The sequence below is a fragment of the Malania oleifera genome, chromosome 2, assembly GCF_029873635.1.
Source record: "Malania oleifera isolate guangnan ecotype guangnan chromosome 2, ASM2987363v1, whole genome shotgun sequence".
NCBI classification, from domain to species: domain Eukaryota; kingdom Viridiplantae; phylum Streptophyta; class Magnoliopsida; order Santalales; family Ximeniaceae; genus Malania; species Malania oleifera.
Window position 1 is genome coordinate 111556085 of NC_080418.1, and position 22679 is coordinate 111578763.

Genomic DNA, 22679 nt, shown 5'->3' on the forward strand with positions numbered 1-22679 from the left:
TAATAAATGCACTTGTGACCTTTTGTTCTTTAATGAATCAGGTTTTTCAGGACTACCTTGATCAATTTGTAGTCATTTACCTTGATGACATTATGGTTTTTAGCGGATCCTTATAAGAACATAAAGATCACCTTCAGAAGGTTTTTCAAAAACTTCAAGAAAATCAGTTATATGTAAAAAGGGAGAAATGTGTTTTCGCTCAAAAGCGTATTAAATTCTTGGGGCATTTCATTGAAGAGGACCAGATACAGATGGATTCAGAAAAAGTACAAACCATAAACGAATGGCAAGCACCAACATCTCTTAGAGAACTGCGATCCTTCTTAGGGTTAGCCAACTACTATCAAAAGTTTATAGAGGGGTACTCTAGAAGAGTTGTATCTTTAACAAATTTACTGAGGAAATGAGTATCATGGGGGTGGTCAGAAGAGTGTCAATCAACATTTATTGAGTTAAAGGAAAAGATTGCAGGAGATCCTATGCTAATCCTTCTGAATGTGACAAAGCCATTTGGAGTACAAGCAGACCCCTCAGACTTTGCATTAGGGGGAGTTCTTTTGTAGGAAGGGCATCTAGTTGCTTTTGAAAGTAGAAAATTAATGGGTTCCGAACGAAACTATACAACACAGGAAAATGAGCTTCTCGCTGTGGTACACTGTCTTTGGGTGTGGAGGCACAATCTCTTAGGATCCAAATTTGTGGTAAAAACCGATAATGTGGCAGTTACTCACTTCTTGTCACAACTAGGACTAACTTCAAAACAAGCTCGTTGGTAGGAAAAACTAACTAAATTTAATTTTTATTTTGAATACAAAACAGGGAAGATGAATGAAGTGACTGATGCTTTAAGCAGAAAAACTGAATTGGTAATATTGAAACTCATAAGTCATTTATCAACTAGTAGGGTGGTGTTACCTTTGAAAGATCTTCTCAGCAAACATTTAACTACAGACTAGCAGGCGCAGACATTAAGCAAACTGACAGAAGAAGGGAAGACATGACAATTCTGGGTAGAAGATGGGTTGATAATGATTAAAGGCAGGAGAGTCTACGTGCCCAAAGCAGGAAACTTGAGGAAAACCTTACTAAAAGAATGTCATGATACATTGTGGGTTGGTCATCCCGGATGTGGAAGAACTCATGCATTGATTACACAGGGGGTATTATTGGCCGAATATGCAAGACGATGTGATGAGTTATACCAAAACTTGCTTGATCTGTCAACAAGACAAGGTAGAAAGAAAGAAGACCTTAGGTTTGTTAGAGTCATTGCTAGTTCCTACAAGGCCATGGGAGAGTGTCTCTTTGAGGTTCATTTCCTCATTGCCAAAAGTAGAGGAGTATGACACAATTCTGGTGGTGATTGATCGGTTTTTAAAGTATGTAACTTTTGTACCAGTCTCAAAGCCATGTTCAGCAAAGAAGACAACTCAGCTTGTAGTGACCCGAAGAATAATAGTATTTTAATAATAAAGAGGGAGGAAAATGGAAACAGGAACCGAAGGAGGTAGTTGACTTCGTTGACGAAAGCTCCGTGTTTGTCGACGACATCACACTTTGGAGGTAATAACAATTTCAAGAAATTTTGAGGCCTCGTCGATGAATACAGGGATTCATCGATGAGGGTTCTTCAGGACCTCGTCGACGAGGTTCCGTCTCGTCGAAGAGAAAATATCGAGAGAAGAATTTGGACTACTCTGAATTTTGTCAATGAAGGGTAAGGTTCGTCAATGAAATTATTTAAGGACTCGTCGATGAGATGACGTGACTTGTCGACGAATCACGCAGTATAAATAGCCCTAAACTAATTTTAATTGCAGAAATTTGCCGCAATCTCTTTCTCTCTCTACCCCTACGGCTCCTCCCTCTTCTTCCTTCGATTTCGACTCCGTCAGTCACCGGATCGACGATTTGAGGCCACCACGACGCTCTTGGTGGAGTTCTCTGCAAGTCTGCTGGAGCAGATCGTCGGTGGGACGAAGTTGGAATTCATCCCAAATCCAGGGTAATATCTTTTATCCGAAATTTGGATTTCTAGCAGTTGTGAGAAATATAATAGACGTAGAAATAGTAATGTTTTGTTATGAGATTTATGATTTTCAGGGTGTTGAGAGGAGAACCTTGCGGGTGTAGGACCCGTTACAGTAGGAGGGTTTTAGCAAAAATCAGGTAAGAGAAATATGTTATGCTAGACAATTTTACTATGTTTCAGTAGGATATGATTTATAGAATATACATCCAGTGGTTATGTTTTATAGTAATTACAGAATACCATGATTATACAGTTTTCAGTACGATGATTATACAGTTTTTAGTACCATGATTATATAGTTTACAGTGCCATGATTATACAGTTTTCAGTACCATGACTTACATATTACAGTTCAGTTTAGAAATACAGATGATACAGTTATAGTTTATTACAGTGTCATGGTTAATACAGTTATTACAGAATCATGGTAAAACAGTTAGTTGTATATAGAAATATATTATAAAGTATCAGACCCTGTTGGACCATACAGTAGAGCACGGTACCGTAATTACATACAGTTTAAAGAGTGCAACCACCTATTCAGACAATACGTGGTAGTAGGTCGATCGTATAGTGCCCTGACATGGACAGGCTTGAGGAGGGCAGATCAAACCGAAGGAGTATAGTGGTTTACCCTAGTCGGCCAGCTAGGGTAGATCCCGCTTACGGGCCGCGCAACCCTGTCATGAGGGGTTAAATCATGACACACAGTTATCCACAGGGAAGTTTTCAGTTATTATTATGTATATACAGATTTACAGAGATAGAGAATATACTTATGTACATTAGAAGTATTTGAAATAGTAACCTAAAATACTGATATGTTAAGCAACATGGAAATTGTGGTGGTTTCTATTACTTGTACTGTTTTTACATATCCAGTTATACATGATTTTATAGAAATATATTTTCATAATATTGTAACTCATTTGCCACACACTAGCAATAACATATTTTGTCTTACTGAGTGTTGGCTCATCCCAATTACTTTAACATTTTTCAGGTAATCCAGGTAGGCGAGCAGATCAGGCTCGCAGATAGAGGGGCCTCAGTATTGCCTTGATATTATAGTGAGTATTTTTGTATAGTTCTAGCTAGTTGAGGATATTTATGGGGAGCAGTTATATATGTATATTTTGGGAAACAATTTAGCACTCTGGTATTGTATATAATTACATATGGTTATTGTTTTATTGGATTTCTGCTTCTTGCTGCTTAGGTTGATGATTGGGTTTAAGCCAGTATGGTATTAGAATATTTTAAACGTTATAGTATATATATAAAAAAAACCCCCTAAATTAAATAGTAGGTCATTACACAGCTATTCTTCAAGCATGTGGTGAAATATTGGGGTGTTCCAAAAAACCTAATCAGTGATAAGGATGTCAGATTCACTAGGGGATTTTGGGGTAAACTCTTTCATTTGATGGGTTCAAACCTTAATTTATCCACTAGCTACCACCCACAGACATCTGGTCAAACCGAACGTTTTAATGGGATGTTGGAAGAATACTTGCGACATTTTGTCAACTCAAATAAGAAGAATTGGGTTTCTTTACTGGATACAACACAATTTTGTTTTAACTCTATGAAATCTTCTGCAACTAATAAAAACCCTTTTGAGATTGTGACAGGGTAACAACTGAATCTCCCGCACACTCTAGATGATCCATACAAAGGAAATTGTCCGAAAGCATACCAATTCATAAAGAATTGGTTGCAAAACATCGAAGTCACTCGAGCTCAGCTAGAAAAAGCATCGAAACGCATGAAGAAATGGGCTGACAAAGGGAGACGACCACAACAATTTGAAACTGGAGATTTGGTTCTTGTAAAAGTGCCATCAGAGACATATCGATTTCTTCGCAGTAAGGATAAAAGGCTTTTGCGCTGTTACGAAGGTCCAATCAAAGTGATCGAGAAGGTGAGACATGCATCTTATCGGCTTGAACAACCAGAGTTGATGAAGAGCCACAGACAACCAGTCCATCCCGTGTTTCATGTAAGCAACCTAAAGCCATTCCACACAGATAAAGCAGATCCACACCGACAAAAGATAAGAAGATCAACAATTTCTAGAAGGCAGCCTGTAAACAAAGATGTTCAGGAGACCATTGCAGACAGAGTCATCAATGCATAAGGTCGTCAACAACAATAATATCTGGTTTAGTGGATGGGGCCGGGAGAAGAAGAGAACAGTTGGGAAAATGCAGAAAACCTTCAGCACGCCATACAAAATATTGAAGATTTCATAAATTCGAAAACAGCGACATCAACTTTAACATCAGTAGAGTAGAGTGAGGTCGCCTCTACAACATATCGACGTGGACGTCGATAAAATGAGTGGGGGAGGATGTTAGGGAGTGACAATGTAATGGGGAAAAGGGGGAGAGAGATACTGCTATAATTGTATTCTCTAGGGATTTAGAATGAATATATGATTATTTGTTTTAATGTTTGTATGGTTATTCTCTTGGATTTGAATAATACAAGTAGTCCTTTTCATTATGGTGTTTTGTTGCCTTGGATTGTGATATACCTGATTGTTGTAGCCTTATTTCATGTATGTGAATATATTGTTCGTGGGATATCATATTGTTCCTTATTTCTCTTGAGTATTGAGACTCACCTGATGTTTGTGCTTGCAGGCTTGAATGTGTGAGATTTGGCTTACTTGTAGGGGGAGAGCTCTTTACGAGTGCCGCATGATCCTTACTTGAGTCCCATTTTGGGGGTCTGTGACACCGTGCTTATGGCCTATTTTATTTTCACAAGATCTTTGACAAGACGCCTTAACTTTGCAGTACAAGGATGAATTTTTGCTTTGTGAGTGTTTAAAGCTAGGATTTTGAGGCTGCGGCCTTTTCGTATCTTTAGGCTCTATTTGCATTTATAATCTTTTAATTAAAATTTTATGTATATTAAATGTTAAATTAAAAATAAAAATTTATTATAATATCCTTAATAAATTAACATGTTAATAATTAAAATTTAAAATTTTCATTCACTTTTATATATTTTATTTTTTTTCTTAATAATCAAATGTAAAATAGTGAGTTCCCTTATATTTTTTTCTTTATTTTATCATATATATATATATATATATATATATATATATATATATATATAAAGTTCTAATCGAGTTGTACCCTACTGCACATATGTATGTTTATTTATACATGCATATATATACATACACACATATTCATATATTACACACTTGATTCTTTTAGGAGATAGTTCAGCAGTTAAAGTTTGACATTTAGATGTTAAAAGTTTTAGATTTGAATCTTGAGAAGGGTGAATAGGTGTGGAATGAGAGAGGCCAACCACTCGTTGTGTAGACCAAGCCTAGTGTGGGCTTTCATTGGACCTGAAAAAAAAAAGAAAGAACTACACTCATTGACCCATTCACATAGGCATGGACATTTTATCTCCTTATCCCTTCGAATTTGAGTTTGTTCACCTCCCCATTTTCTCGTTCCTTTTATGATTTTTTACGATTTCTACTGCTTACTTCCTATATGATCCTATTCCACAAGGGTACTTCTTATGCAATAAGGCATCTATAATAACACCTTTGATGGTGGATGGTATAACAATCCCATTTCATCCACATTTAACCATCTCCTTATCATGATACTAGCCCCTTTACCTTGAAAGGTTGTTTGGCGCACTAGTTGATCAAATACCCTTTGGCGTGCTCGATGTTTATACTATCTTTACACATTGCCCAAAAAATATGACTATCCAAGCAATGTCTTGAATAGTGCGAGGAAAATGAAGATGAACCAAACCTTGGTCAATATTTCTCCACCAACTATCTACTTCTCTAATAAGCTAATTAGAAGAGTCAACACATTGCCATAAAGAGGACTTAATTAACATATGAAGGATGCTCGCCTTGAGTAAGCTAGAGAAAAACATAAATGAGGTGATGGCAGTCATTAAAGGACTCGGGCAAATAAAGTGTGTAGGGGGATACCCTACCTATGAACAAAGCTAGCCCAAGAACTATGTTTGGACACATTCTAAATAAAGCTAGATCTAAGAAAAAAAAGGAAGCAAGAAGTCAATTGTAACAAAATGCACACATTAAAAGAGGTTCTATTTATGTTAAGTACATTTGTTAATAGGTTTAAAAATTGAAGTTAGCTTTGTAAAGGGCATAATCTAGGATTATTTGTAAATTCCAATTTGACTAGAAATAGGGGTATAAATATGTGTATTTTATATCTTGTAAGGACCATTGAGTCTACTTCACTTATCAATATAACTAGCTTAGTGTTAAACAACCTAGTGACACTTTATCTCTCTCTCTCTCTCTCTCTCTCTCACACACACACACACACACACACACACACACACATATACACACATTTTGTTGACTTTTTGAGTCTGATCCCTATTTTGATACTGACAAAGCACTTGAATATAATGTGTGTGCCTAGTACTTGAACATGTTATTAAATTTAGCACACACACACACACACACACACACACAAAGAAGAGGATTAATGGAAGTCATGAAGTACTTAAAGACCATCTCAGCATGATGTTTTCTATTAAGTGAAGAGCAAAGAAGAAGAATAAGACTTGTTTTAATTTGTACTGCATTTTGCTTTCTATTCGATCTGTAATAATGCATTGCATGCATAATGTGAATGAAAAGTTCAAAATGACCGTAGTCTGACCATAAGGGGACCAAAAAATTTTTAGGAAAATTATTTCGGGTCAAAATTTATTTTACAAACAGTTGATCGACGTTGGGTTTTTCGGCTTAATTTAAAAGCCTCGGTTGATCGACCCTGCACAGTTCAAATCACCTCGGTCAACCGAACACACTTAAGGCAGAAGTCAAATAGTTGACCAAGCCTTGGGCGACTGACCTAAATTGAATGTATCTTCCACGATCGACCGACCTTCAAACTTAACTTTTTCTACCTGCCTCGACTGACTGAAATTTCAGTTCAAAAATGCCCTCGGCCAGCCGAACCTCATGAACCTGTAGACCGGGCTTAAGGCCAGGTGACTAAACCTACGAAAGTTTAGAATATCGCCTTGACTCAGCTGACCGACCCTTAAGATGGTCGACTGAACCTCTCAGGCTCAAGTTATTTTAAGCGCTTAAAACGTGTTTAATTTTTATTAAAAAATTTTAAAAATTCCTAATGTGTCCCTAACAGTTAGATTTTTCCTAGACTCTATATATACCTCCTCATTACTCAAATTTAAGGAGTGAGATTAGAGAGAAACCTCCCTAAATATTTTTGTTCATTATTCAATTTTAACTCTCTTTTCATATTTCTCTTGAAAAATCATCTTGGAATAGAGCATCTATTTGGGCATCTTGTTTTAAGATAAAAAATCATTTACTCTTTTTTTATTCATTTTACAAAACATTTTTGGAGAGTAAATCTAAAGTTTCTCCATATGTTTTCATTGATAAATATCATTGGAGAAAACTTATTTATTGCTTGTGAATCTTGCACACATATTGCAAGATCTCAGAGGCTTACATATTCTTTATTGCAAAAATTATTTTGAGTAGACACCCCTACTTCCTTTGAACTACTTTGTTTTATCATTGTTGGGAAAATTTCTTAAGGGTTCACGATCTTTGAAACATTTATTGCCTACTCATTTTTCATCAAAGATCATATACATATATTTGGACAAAAACTTCTTGAAAACAAAAATCCTAGGTTCTCATACACTTTATTTGAAAAATGTTTTTAGGAGAAAATTTGTAATAGGGTTTGAATCTTTGAAGTGTTCTATCACATACATCGGTTTCAAAGATAATAAAATTATTTTTGAGAAAATCACATACTCACATTGAACTTTAATTCATATAATTTGTGAGTACATTTGTGCTTCATCCTTGCCTGTAAATGCACTTTTGTGTGCTTGAGAATATACTGGAGAGTTTAAGCCATATCATTGAGAAAAGGATCAAAAGCACCTGCCCCATGGACTCACATTTTTATTATTTCTACTTTTTGAGTCCCATTTTTTAAGTACCTTGAACATCATACTTTGTCGTCATTGAATCATCTTTGATATGGATTGTTCCTAGTACGCATGAACACCTTACACATGACTTAATGTTAAATTTCTAGTGCATGTGTGTTCTAAGAATAGTTTTACTAGTCAACATATATCCAGTAAAATTTGTTTAAAAATGAAAATAATACTTATACTGTGTAACCTCAAAACGAATATTTCACAATTAATATCAATATAAGTAGCTAACAGTATCTAAGCACGTATTCAAATTGATAGGGGGAGCATCTAAAAACAAATTTCTATCTTATTATGCTCACCAGTATTTCAGCTTAGTTCTGTATTGAATTCATCGTGGCTTGCGCTTAGATGTGATAATTTTATTGAAAATTTTAATTTAAAATATTTTACTTAGCCACAATGCCTTATGTTCAGCCATATGATCCTTGCTTTAAATTTCCTGATATCTTTAGGATCTATATGATCTATTCTTTTTAGTTATATTATGAACTGTTCTTAAAATGCTAAACGAGAAAAATTCTGCTTGCATGAGCTTTATATTAAAGTTTCTTTTTTTGCAAGCATCGCCCTTTGTATTTCTTGATAATATAAAAAAGGGGATATGTAAACATATTTTTAAGGCAAGAAATGAACTTATATAAAATATATCTTGTTTCTTTCTTGTGCGCTGAAATACTTCATGACTTGTGCTATCTTGTTTTAAAATGTTATGTCATGAAATTTATATATATATATCAATTTTTTTTAGGGTGTTGCATAATTGGTTTATTAATCATACATGAGATGCATGTGAACTAGTTAGTTCATGATTATGCCCAAACCTACTTTTTCATTTTCCGCATGCTTTTAAATTTCAATCTTTTGCAGGTCTTATATAATGCTCAAATTGAAATGTGTTGTGTATATTTTTGATCTGGCCATATTTATCATGTCATTTTTATATTAAATGATCAATTATACTGTTTTGTATGTTTAATGACTATATCTTTCAAACAGTTATAAAATTTTTATGACCATTATCTATACTAAAAAAGGGAGAGTTTTTTGAAGAAAAATAAAAAAAAAATTTAAAGGGGAAGTTCTCTTTTGCTAAATGTGTTTTTAATACTCAAAATGTTTACTACTCAGCTTAGCCTTTTTTTTGCTGATGCCAAAAGAGGAAGAATTTTTATGAGCAAAATGTTTATGACCAAAAGGGAACTTTTTGTTGGGGCAAAAATATAGGGGCGATTATCTGAGCTTGTGCTTTAATGCAAAAATTTAAATGCATGATTATTTAAAATGTCTTCTTTATTGAATATACTTGTGTTATAATGTTTATCTTTCAATACTGCACATTGTTAGGGGAAGTTTTTTTAGACTAAACTTCATTTTGCTTTAATGCATATATCATCATAAAAAAGAGTGAGATCGTTGACTTTTTGAGTTCGATCCTTATTTTGATGCTGACATGTTTTTTATGTGTGTATTTAGTGCTTGAACATGTTATGTTTCAACTCACACATAAGGACAAAAAATATGGAAGCCAGTAGGAACCTAAAGATTATACACTTGATGCATTCCATGGAAGACAGAAGAGCAAAAGAATAAGAAAAAGATAAATATTTTTATTTGCAATTGCATTTAATTTTTATTACTTGGTCTAAAATAATGCATGCATATGCATGATATGATTGATTGCTCAGATGGTTATAGTTTGACCTAAGAGACCTAATCTTTCAAAGACAAACCTTTTTCATAAAAGTCAAAATCATACAAAGGTTTTCAAAATTATTTTAGGTCAAAAACAAGGTCAAAAGTAAGTTTTAACTAGCCTTGGTCGACCGACCCGCTCAGGTTATAAATAGCTCAACCAACCGACCATACCGTAGGCCAGATGTCAAATAGTTGACTAAAGCCTCAGCTGACTGGCCGCTTGGATCGGCAGACCAACCTTGAGCCTAGGTTGACCAAACCTATAAAGGGCTCCGAATCACCCTCAACCAATCAACCCACACCTTGCTTAGCCAACCAACCCCATTTAACATTTCAAATATGCTGTGAAAGGACAGTCGACTGACACTTCAATCGGTTGACCAAACCTCTCGGGTTGGCTTATTTTTAAAAGCACTAATTGTCATTAAAATTTTAATTAATCTTTTCTAAAATGATGAGCATGTTTCCAATGGTCATATTTTTCCTAGACTCTATATATACCCCTTCATAAGCCTAAATTAACAACTTTGAATAGCTTTAAAATTCTCTCAAAACTTCTCTTAATCAAAGTTCCCCCAAAACATTTTTATTACAAAATCTTATTTAGGATAAAATTTAACACTCCCTCTATCTCTCTTTCACTTATCCATTTTCTTGTAACATCATTTTTGAAAGAAAGCAAATTTTTTAGGGCATTTATATCATCAAAACCATTTAACTCTCATTAATTCTTTCATTGTTTTAAAATCAATTTTGAGAGTAAATCTTGGTTTCTCCCAATTATTTTCTTGATAAATATTTTCGGAGAAACTTTTTGTAGGGTATAAGATCTTTGAAGTTTGTCATTGCATACTCCATTTGTATTCAAAGATCATATCTTTGCAAAAATGTTTTGAAAAGCAAACACCTTAGGTTCTCCTGAGTTTTATTGAAAAATATTATGGAGAAATATTTATTTGAGTATAAATCTTTGAAGACCTTATTATATAAATTATTTGCAAAGATTGCAAAATCATTTTGAGAAAAATACCCAAACTTTACTTAGCACAATTTCATATCATTTTAGAGTGCATGTCTTAAGTCTTATTGGTGTACATCTTTGCTTAGTTGTAGAAGCATTTTAATGTACAAAAATGTTTCTAATGTGCTGGTTGGGTTTAACCGGTAAATTGAACTGGGGATTCTCTGTCTCATAAGAGAGACCGATTGGGTTCAGCCCATAATTGAACTGGGGAGTTTCTATCCCGCAAGGGAGACCAGTTAGACTCAGCCTGGTAATTGAGTTGGGTCTTGGCACTGCCCGTAAAGTGTGGCTAGGTTATGACTCCGCCCGATAAGTGTAGTTGGGGTACTCTTCGCCTCGTAAGGAGAGGCTATAGGTTGGGGTCAGCCTTATAATGTGAGCTAGGGTATTCCTCGCCCAGTAAGGAGAGGATTGTAAGTGGCGTCACTCTGCCCAGTCAAAGTGAGCATTTAGTGGAATCCTTGGGGGGTATGCCCAAGGTAGGGATGTAGGCTGATTTGGCCGAACGTCGATAACAAATCTTGTGTCGCTTTGTCTCTCTATCTCATTTATATTTCTATACTTAAATTTCCGCATGTATATGCCTCCGTTTATCATTATAATTATTTGCATGCACATCTCCATTTGTAAATGAGATATTAATTTACAAATATTTGTTTTAAATATTTGCAAACTTGATTATTTGGGGGAATTGAGAATGCTTAGACAAACCCTAGGTTGTACAATACTGACTGCTGATTTTAACTTAACCTAGGAAGAATTTTTAATACTCAATTCACCCCCCCTCTTGGGATCATACCATTCACATCAAGGGGAGAACAAAAACCCTAATGATTGACAATTGCTTAAATGTCACATAAAACAAATTGATCAAAGCTAAGCTTTTCCATGCTTAAGCATGTTTATTAAATTTTTAACTGAGTCGAGCCCAAGTTGAGTTTTAATATAATTGCCCAAACTTGTTTACTGTGCATAAGCTAATGACATTTACCAAATTGAGCCATTGATATGCTTACTAAAAGTTTGGCTCTTTTGGAGCTTCTCACTCTAAGAAGCGAAAGGAGCTCTTTTAGGGTTTTGTTTCACAAAAAAGTTAAAAAAAAAAAAGAGGGGGGGGGGGGGGGGGGTGCTTTTACTAATACCATCTTAGAGTGTTCTATTTTTTTTTGGTTCCAACCAAGCTATCCTATAAGCCTCAAGCATTGTCACTATCAATAAATATGGGTTATAGAGTTCGAGCCAAATAAGCCCAAATAGTCCCTTCTTCCAACCCCACTATAGTTTATCAAGCCTAAATTGGTCTTACCATAAATAAGCCTTCTTGAAGGATGTAAATGCCCCAATCAATCAAACAAATTAGTATTGTTAATTTGCATCAAACAAACAACTTCTAAGTTATTAGGCTAATGAACTTGTTTGTTTCGTCTTGGCTCTAAATAATAACTAGGGATACAATATAGCAAGCTGTTTACGAACAACTTGGAAGTTCGATTTGGTAAAGACTTGCTTATGCTTGTCATTTACAATACATGAGAAATTTCCAATTTATTTTTTCTGCTTGCTTGTTTAAGCTTAGTTTGCCCTTGGATATTTATGAAAAGAAACTTTTAAAGGGGAACCAATGGAGGTTATTGTTCAAATTGTTTTGCCACTGGGAAAAAGGAGCTACAAAGACAAATCTAATTGTGAGTTTCCAATATAATAGTATGATGCCTAAAAATGTTTAAAGTGTTGGACCATGTCCTTTTAGGAAATGTAGTTAATGCATGAATAATTTAGGAATATTTTTTTTTAAAAAAAAACTAAGAATATCTATTGAATAAAATAAATTGCTTGAAAACTTACCTTTTATCCTTTAATAAATTCAAATATATAATTTTTTTTAAAGCTTTCCCAGAATGCTAAAAATTTTCTTTTCAAAAGTTAAAAAAGTTCTTTATCAAACGTAATATGCCCACGTCGTTCTTAATAAGGATGAGTAGGATCAAAAGGTTGAGGTCCACTTGTTTAGTTCCCTTAATCTTTGTAGTGTGGTGATAAGATGTCAATTTACAGCTCACAACTCACAACCTACTTGTTGATATTCTTTTTCCACTATTTCCTCATTTCTCATATTACCAAAACAGGCAGGTGCTGCAAATATTATTCACTCTTACAAGTTGCCAGAATGACACAAATACATTAACAAATACTATTCCATTTTTATATTTAAATGTATATATATATATATATATATATATATATAAATTTATCAAATATTATTATCTTTATACTCAAATTAACCAAAGCTCAATAGAATTTGGCACGGTCTAAATTAATACTTTAGTTGGCAAGCTTGAACAAATATATTCAATCTTAATTTATGATAAACTCAATCTCTAGCTTATCCAGTATTTAATCAATAATCTAAGCATGCTAAAGCTCGACTTGGCTTGTTAAATCCAGAAAAAAATAAATGCATCGTTTGGGCTCTGCTATGCAAATCTTAGGATGGGAGCTAGACGCATGGACAAACAAGTAAACATATTTTAACTGAAACCTATTATAGAGGATCCCATGAGCATATCAACATCAATGGATGACTTAAATGTGAGGGTCGAAGAACAACTTACATGTGCGCACGCACGCACGCTAATTAAATATATGAAGGGAAATTTTCTTTCAATCGACGTTTGAATGTAATAAAATAGGATAGAATGACATTGAAATTAGCAGCTGATTTGCGTACTTCAAAATTTCATTCCTAATTCGTTTTACATTCTGGAAATCAAACATGATACTAAGGATTACAATAGCCAATCCCCTGATCTTGTTTCTATAAAATGTTCATTTCCTATAATAACTGAAAATAATAATATAATTACTCTTTAAATTAAAATTAAGAAGAATGCAAGGTGTGCTGCATGCGTTCCCTAGCTGAAGACAATGGAGAGATAATAATGAGCCCATAGAAATTCGCAAAATTTAATGCTCAAACTATTGTATTAAATTACTTATTCATCCTTGATTTTTAATTATCATAAACTTGTAATTATATGATAGCTTGGGAGGTTTTAATTTTAGGAATAATGAGAAAAAGCATTGAATGAAAATGACTCCTCTTTCTTTAACTAACAATAGACTAGCTTTGGCCTGTGGGACGTGTGTACTCCACAGCCCTACATTGAAGAAAGCTTACATTACCAGAGGGAAGGGTTGAAGTTTGGATTGTTTTTTAACACCATACAACAGACAACACATATTCTACACGAATTGCCACAAAACTAAGGTAGGATTTCAGCATGCACCACGTATAAATAAAAACCATTTGTGGATTGGGGGATGCAGCCTGGTGTGGCATGCACCAGGACCCAACCTCTGTCTACCCTAAGGTCAGGCGCTTGAACAACTCCCCAATTGGCATTGGTTTTGATCGGTGTCCTGTTGCTACATTATAATGCAATTGCTGCAACTGTTCCACAGCTTGTGGATCTTCCTGCAATGGTATATGTACAATCACAAAGATGAAATTGAATGGCACAGGTTCCAGCTAGCCTGGTGGAGAAATATTCCCGAGGTTGTACTAGAAACCTGAAACCATGTCCTGTCTTTGGGCGATAAAAGGTTTTTCGTGATCATGCTTAGGAGCACATTTTGTGCAACACCCCTTTCTATCAGTGATGGAAAATGATCCCATGATCCAGAACTGATGAGGGACTGCAAATCCAAAGTTTTTCCATGAAGGGAGGAACCATGTTTTGGTGCCGATTGACTTCTTTTGTGTAATACTAATCGACAGTGCCTCAGTGGAGTATTTTAGAAGGAAGAAACGAATGGCGTGTGTGCGTGCATACGTGCGTGCATGCAAAAGCCTCTAAGTACATACTGCACAAGCGCTTGCATGGGAGTTAAACAAGGATGGCGGACTTACATGAAGCATGCTAATGACGGCATTATCTTTTAATCGCGGAGGAAGGCGACCTCTTAATCCATCACATGCCCTGCATTTGAAAACCAATAATTAAAAAATGATGCTGACTCAGTAAGTGTCAACAAAAGTTAAAATCTGCATATTAGAGAACATTAGACCCTGTCTCAAAATATAACCTTGGACTTTCCGACATTATAAGATAACAACGAATAATATGTTTTAGAAGCCGTGGTGATGGTTCTTCTGCAGGGTTTTCAACCATGCTTCTCAATACATGGCTCACTGCAAAAAACCGTTCCGCTGAAGAACAGCAGTACTTCAGCCCCTCCTCATGCATCAGAATTCTCTGAACTATAAATGTGGCTACCTGTATAGTAACATGTATTAACTAGAAGTAGTGTAATTTCTTAAAAGCATGTAGAACACAAGCTATTGGTTTAAGAAACACTAAAACAAAAACTAGAAGCATAGGAACACTGCCTACGTTCACAGGTGACATACATTGAACTTCATCCAATTCTCATTTTTCAAAAAGGGTATCCTCCTTTTTTTCCTTTTTTTTTTATCTCTTCTAAATTCCAGTAATATTGTAATGGGAGTTCCCACCCCATTAAGTAGTTTTTGAAGAATTGCAAAGTCATAGACCACAAAAAACTATTTGGGCAAGGCAGCTGATGGAAATGTCTTCAGCGATTCCTGTCATGATGCTTGAGAATAGCACCCAAAGTTGCCGCCACATTTAATGAATGTGAATGTTGATCAAGAGCCCAAAAAAACAAAAAAAAAAAAAAATCTTTTTCTGTAAGATGTGTGGCAAAAGAATCATTGGCTGATTTGATATTCTGAAGAAGTAACTTTACAATTCAAATATCCTCAAAAGACTCAAGGCCAGAACTTTGCCAAGAGAACTAAAATATGCAAAAACAAAACTATAAATTTCTGAAAAAAAAAAAAGTTTGATAAAATGGACATAAGAAAAGAAAATATTACAGGTTATCAGAGGGGGGCAAAAAAAAAGAGCATATGATAAATAACTACTGAACCTAGAAAAACAGTATTCCATGTATTCAGGGTCCCAACACAAATCATATTCACCATTTAAGTTTGCAAAGATCCTTTCAGTAATGAGCTTTTCTCTCTTCTTGTGACAAAGAAAGACAATCTTTTTTCTTAATGACCAAATAATCTGTCATTGAGTTGTGTTAATACATCTTCTCTCACCAATCCTGCCATTTTTCTTAAATGCATGAGTCCAAACTCACAATGAGAACACGATTTTGTTGAATAGCAGCAACTTAATTACTCCCATTAGTGCCTACCTACAGAGTCAACTTTTTCCTATGTTCCACACTTCGACTAATATGTCCAGATTCCAAATAATAAACTCCTGGAAATATAAGATGCCACCTATTGATGGTTTTGCTGAATTTCGCATGCCAAATACCATTGAATATGTTGAAATTAGGTCAAATGATAGTATTGTGAAATCTCAAAAATATTGATACTTAAAATTTCTAAAGGCTTGCAACGGAACAAGAAATTCCAGGCACTCACTGTTTTTGACAATTCTTTGCCCACTTCCATGCAGCGTAAGCAATAAGGGAATATTTCGGATTTGAGAAGGAAATGAATAACCTCAGCATCATCAACCTGAAGAAAATAAATTTGCAATATTTGGAATTGGTCAAGCTTGTATAAATTTGGAAGGAGTTACTCTAGTGCCACATTAAATTATGATGGAGGGGCTTTCTTAACAAAAAGAAACTAATCTAATAATTTCTCATGCTACAAAAGGAAGATGCTAGGTTTAAATAAAAAATTTGATACTTATCAAACTAAACATAAAATAACCAAAAAAAAAAAAATCAGTGTATAAAAAGGTGTTAGTAAAGATGGCATTGATCCAGAAAATCAAATATTAGGTAAGTTTCCTTCCCTTGTCAGTAGGAAAGGGGAGAGGGAGAGAACTAAATTAAAGCTAGTTCACCTAAAGTCTAATGAGCGAAAAAAATCATAAAAAATGTTAAGAAGATTAAAAGGAAAAAGAAAAAAAAAAAAATGCTGCAGAAGTAAATAGCATCGATTTTTGTGTTGGTTACAGTTTTTCTAAAAAAAGTTCTCACATAAATACCGCTAATAGATGCTAACAACATTCCAACAATGTAATCTTCAGATTTAAGTTCTTCAATGCTGTGCTAAGCATCAGAGAAAACACTCCTGTAAACTGGCAAACAAATCCTATTATCCCAAGGTTAATCCAAGGAACTCAACCATCATTGCCAAAGCTCGAACGGTAATTGAAACTCATATATCTCAATTAGAATTTCCTTTTAATCTGCTGCCAACGTTAGGTTCAAGCCAGGAGGCCCTTCTTTCCTTTAAGAATTGCCTGCAACCCAAACAGAGCAGCACAACTTCATAGGAAAAATGTTCCCGCAAAAGTCCTGAAAGAAATTTCCAATTACCACAACCCTTGAAATTGAAAAGAAGGTCAATTCCTATATGAGGAAAATTTGTTCAAATTTTGCACAAATCATCCAAAATTTATTGAAATCTCAAATTTTCAACAAAAATTGAACTGAAATATTAGTTTTAATCCCTCCAATATTATACTCAATAACACCACTTTTGTGAAACTTTGATGGAAATTTTGAGGCCCTGATAATTCATATAAAACATTTTGAAAAATTTGAAAATTTCGTTAAATAAATCACTTGATTTAGATGGCATTTTATAGTGGTTGAGGTTTAAACAAAGCTTCACTAAGTTGCATTTGCACATGAACGAATGCCTAGTTTGTTTATGAATTTTATTTTATACTATTGAAGCTTTTAGCAATCTTACGACTTTACATTTAATAAACATTATACATCATACACCATATGCTTGTCATACATACATTTTATGCACAATACTTTAGTTCTTAATCAGACATTCCTATGTATATTAACAGTTTCTGAACTTTCATAAAAAAAAGTTCCACGGTTTTACTGCTAATTTTTTTTATATATATATATATATATATTTGAAAATGAACTCAAACTGAAATTGGGATTTCCATCAAAATTTCTGCATTTTTGAAGCCTCAAAATTTTAGTTGAAATGAAAATTTTAAACCTTGATTCACAAGACATCGTGTAGAAATTTCTTCAATCTACAGATTCTACCAGGAATCATGGGCTTTTCCTAGACGTTCACATTGGCTAAATCACAATCCATACACCACCTCAAACATATATTTAACAAGTTAGTTCAACAGCTGCTTTCATTAAATGCATGTTCGGCTATCTGTTTCCAATCTAAACTTAGCAGAAAAAAATGTGTCAACAATGCAGAACACGGAAATACTATTCATTTATGAGAGGGAACTATTACCTTCACTAGAGCACCAACAACACCCAAGCTAGTAAGCCTCAAATATTCAATATGCTTTTGGTTGGTCATGGTGCCAAGAAATGGGTACAGATAAAGTGGAATGTTAGCTGCAGGCAATGCAGAACAATTAGAACATACTCTGAAAATAAAATTGCAAAACTGATGTATTCATTTCTGTAAAACAGATAAATTCTGGTCTAAAATGTAAATGTAAAATGTAAATATCTGGTACACAAAGCTCCTATGCAATTTTTGGGGCGCCCTTTGGGGCAGGAGGCGATGGTGGACAGGGGGAAGAAGTATGCAGACATACCTACATGCTTGGAACTCAAGAAAATATCAATGAGCTGTACTTCGAAATAATTTAAATCCAACATGTGAATTAAAAAATTAATAGTTTATGATGCTGTCAAAAAATTGTCATGCAAATATATTTTACGCACCAACATGGGCCACAGAAAGTCAAAATATGCACCTCAAGGGTAGCTATCAAATAGAATCTCAACACAGCCCTCTACTCTTACAACTAAGCTAAAGATTAGACTCACTAGAGGTATGGCTTCCAGGATTCAAGAAATGTCTCCACAGCCATAGCATGGAGCTGTTACCAGTAAAGTACAGACATCTTGAAGATATCCTTAGGTCATTAGTTTGAGTCCAATAGGAGTACAGACTGAATCTTGGATAATTTTCCAAATAGATGAGTATATGTTGTAGGAAGAAACGTCAACATGAACAAAAGAGCTCATGCCCAATCACCTATAGAGTATGTACAGATTAAAAAAAAATCTACATATAAACAGATGAATGGATGCCTCTGGAAATTAATGACTTAAAAATTGCATATAAAAATTATGTAAGAAACCAGAACCTTTACAATATGCTTAGTCAACAATCAACTTGCGGATGATGTTGTACAAGTTTACAACTCTAACCCTATGCAAATTAGAAAAACAATACAAAAGGTAGGAAAGATGGATGAGATCCGATAATTTATCAGCATGGTACCAATAATGCCAAGCCCATGTAAGAAAAAGGTTGTGCGATGTACGAGGGATGATACACTTATACCTGGTGTAGAAACAGTTGACAATACACTTCCAGAATTTTTTGTTGGGCTGATGTCTTGACAATCCGACTGTTGGATTGGATACCTTGCTATATTCATCATGCTTGCCAATGATCAAAATTTGAATTGACAGATTTCATTTCATAGCTGAAAATTTCTAATCTGGATTTGTATTTTGGATAAGGTAATCTTCAATCATCTTGGTACTTGACAAGCATGAGGAGAATAAGATGACAAGAAGATTTAACAGTGGGATTACCAAAAATTCTTGACAGTGTAATTTTGAATTAGTTCTACTTCTACACAAGGTACTTGCTCTCTGTTTGTGTATGTGTATAGCATAAAAAGATCATCATAATCAAATTCAAGCGATATAATCTTCATACATTAGAAAAAAGAATGAAAATCTATACCTTTAATGAACTGTTTTCTTGTCTCTGGGTGGGAAGCAATGCACTGTAACAATCAACTGAATATTAGTTACATTTACAAAGTTTGAATAAGGGAATAAAAAGTAAACCTGCACGTCAACAAATGAACTTTAATGAAGAGCAATAGTAAAATGCTAATAATGTGCCACCAATAAGGTGGCACCTATGTGATGCCTTATCCTTGTATTGCGTATGCACTCTCAAAGTTTAAAATGCATCTTGTGTGGGTAAAAAATTTTCTTGGAGTCATAATGAATAAGGCCCTCACTTTTCAAAACTAATGTTTGCATAAAATTTATCCCATAAAATTTATTTAAGTTTACAACATTTCAAAGCTTTTCATTCTGAAGCAGCAACCCTATAGCTTTAAGTTCAGTGGCTGTTTGTAGCATTAATGAGCAAGTTTAAACATATATTTATTAAGTAAACTAAGAAATTTATATAGAACAATTTTTAATGTATTCTATCGTATTTTTTCATTATTCTAGTGATTAAAGATTTAAATTTATTTATAATGTTAGATTCGTTCAGGTCCATTAATAGCAGTACTGTAAATTGCTTAGTACTTGATGAAAAAATTTAAAATGATTGAAGCATAGAGTATGGTAATTAATTGTTATTTGATTCAATGACAAAAATAATCATGTTTGCAATTAATTTTTTTTTCAAATATTTGGTTTCAGTTTGGGAAGAGACCTAAACATGCTGCAAATTTCAGTTTTAGATTCTGTTTCTAGTTTTTGGTTTTCATAATTTTTGATATTGTTTTTCCAGTTTTCAGTTTTTAGATTTTAGTTTTTGTTTTTCCATTTTCATAATTTTTTATATTGATACCAATCAGTCAGTCAACATCAATGTTTTACAAGCTTAATCAAGGGTTGTATTGAGGCTTGCCTCAAGGCAAGGTGTTAGGGAGTGACAATGTAATGGGGAAACGAGGGAGAGAGATACTGCTATAATTGTATTCTCCAGGGATTTAGAATGAATATATGATTATGAGTGTTAACGTTTGTATGGTTATTCTCGTGGATTTGAATAATACAAGCAGTCCTTTTCATTATGGTGTTTTGTTGCCTTGGATTGTGATATACCTTGATTGTTGTAGCCTTGTTCCTTTTATGTGAATATATTGCTCGTGTGATATCATATTGTTCTTTGTTTCTCTTGAGTATTGAGACTCACCTGATGCCCGTACTTGAAGGCTTGAATGTGTGAGATTTGACTGACTCGTCGGGGGAGAGCTCTCAACGAGTGCCGCACGGCCCTTACTTGAGTCCCATTTTGGGGGTCCGTAATAGTTGGCATTAGAGCATAGTGTGTGCGAGCACCATGAGTGGTAACATGAGAAACAAGCTGGGAAAAGTTGTGCGCATTGAGGCACTTGAGACAAAACTTGTAACCTTGGAGACAACGTGTTGTGAACTCCAAGGGTTGGTGGCAACATTGATAAAGGAGAAAGGCGTGCCAACAGAACTTAAGACCGCTGAAGAAAACCCCAGAGGAGATCTCTATGAGGTATCAAAATTTGTAGAGACTTGAGGAACTTGAAAAATTCATTCCATGTGTAAAATACCTGGGGAAAAGGCCAATAGAGCTTGAGGCCTTCCAGAGGAGTATCGAGCAGTTTGAAGCCTTTGAGAGTAGGCCGGAACATATTGAGAGCATATTACCATCTCTTTCATCCCAATGGGGAGAGCCAATAGAGCTTGAGGCCTCCTTACGGGAGCTAACGGAAAATTTTGATCTCCTTGTAGAAGATGTTAGGGAGTCCATCACTGCTTTGAAGGAAGATTTGAAGGAGATGGACAATGTCCAAAGTGTTGTGGACCAAGTTCAGAGGAATTTACAAGAAATGATGATGAAAGTGAATGCAGTGGCACAGATAGCTCGAAGGCCGATTGCAGATCCAAGTGAAGGTTTTCGATTAAAGGTACTCGAACCTAAAAGTTTTGGGGGTACGCGAGATGCAAAGGAACTGAATAATTTCTTCTTTGATATGGAGCACTACTTCATGTGCTCACGAGTGGATTTAGAAGCGGACCGGGTAAATATGACAACCGTATACCTGGTTGGGGATGCTAAATTGTGGTAGAGAACTAAATGGAATGAAATTCAACACAATAAGTGTGCCATTAACACTTGGGAGGGATTGAAATAGGCGTTGAAAACCTAATTCTACCTAGAAAATGTAGAGTACATAGCACGGTGCAAAGTAATGGAATTGCAACAGACCGGCTCAATAAGGAGTTATGTACGAGAATATCAGGCCTTGATGTTGGACATCATAAACATGACCGAATCAGAAAGGCTATTTCATTTTCTCCGGGGTTTGAAGACATGGCCGAAGAATGAACTGTGTCAGTAAGGTGCTAGTGATCTCTCTTCCACCCTCGCTGCTGCTGAATGGTTGGATGATTTTTCAGACAGTTATGGGAAGCGAAATTTCCCCATGTCCACCAATAATGATTCCAGACCCAATAGTGTTTAAGCCCACAAATGAGGGAAGGGACAAGGAGATAAATAGTTCTTGGAAAGATAAAAAAGCGACCATGACTAGGGAGTGGAGGGGCAGACGAACAGGTGGTGGGGAGCGTCGGGTGCCGGTCTCATGTTTCCTTTGCATGGGACCGCATTGAGTGGCGGAGTGCCCTGAACGAAAGACTTTGAATGCTCTGAAGGCCCTTCAAGGGGAAACCGAAACCCCGACAGCAACCCCAGAAGAAAAACAAAATATGGTGAGAGCATTGAGATTTTTGGGAGCATTGGAGCACCAAGTAGTTACCAACAAGTCTCAGGAGAAGGGCTTAATGTACGTTGATCTGCTTTTGAATGGAAATAAAATCAAGGCCATGATTGATACAGGGGCTACCTATAATTTCATTGGTGATTCAGAAGCTCAACGGTTAGAATTACAAGTAGATAAGGATGTGGGGAAGTTGAAAGCAATGAATTCTAAAGCATTAACCATGGTCGGAGTGGCACCTACAGTAGCTTGCCAAATGGGGTCATGGTCTAGAACAATTGATTTCCTATAGCATCCCTCGATGACTTTGATGTGGTATTGGGGATAGATTTTCTTAAAGTGACACGCTCAATGCTGAACCCAGTTGCAGATT

At 35.1% G+C, this 22679-nt stretch overlaps 1 protein-coding gene across 3 annotated transcripts in view; it reads right to left on the bottom strand.

Annotated features, from left to right (window-relative positions):
• Positions 1-2306: 2306 nt before the first annotated feature.
• The window catches only part of LOC131147987 (uncharacterized), a 49905-nt gene continuing 29532 nt past the window's right edge, over positions 2307-22679 (bottom strand). Inside the window, exons 4-9 of one of the 3 annotated variants that reach the window (XM_058097696.1) lie at positions 19546-19588; positions 18064-18170; positions 16243-16338; positions 14865-15055; positions 14689-14758; positions 2307-2712 (exon numbers count right to left, since the gene is read on the bottom strand). In XM_058097696.1, coding sequence (XP_057953679.1) covers positions 2680-2712; positions 14689-14758; positions 14865-15055; positions 16243-16338; positions 18064-18170; positions 19546-19588 — 540 coding nt within the window. In that variant the 3' untranslated portion in view covers positions 2307-2679. Of the gene's footprint in view, positions 2713-13475; positions 13695-13859; positions 14254-14688; positions 14759-14864; positions 15056-16242; positions 16339-18063; positions 18171-19545; positions 19589-22679 lie in introns of those variants that run through there. The other 2 variants (XM_058097695.1, XM_058097694.1) reach the window with 2 other exon arrangements.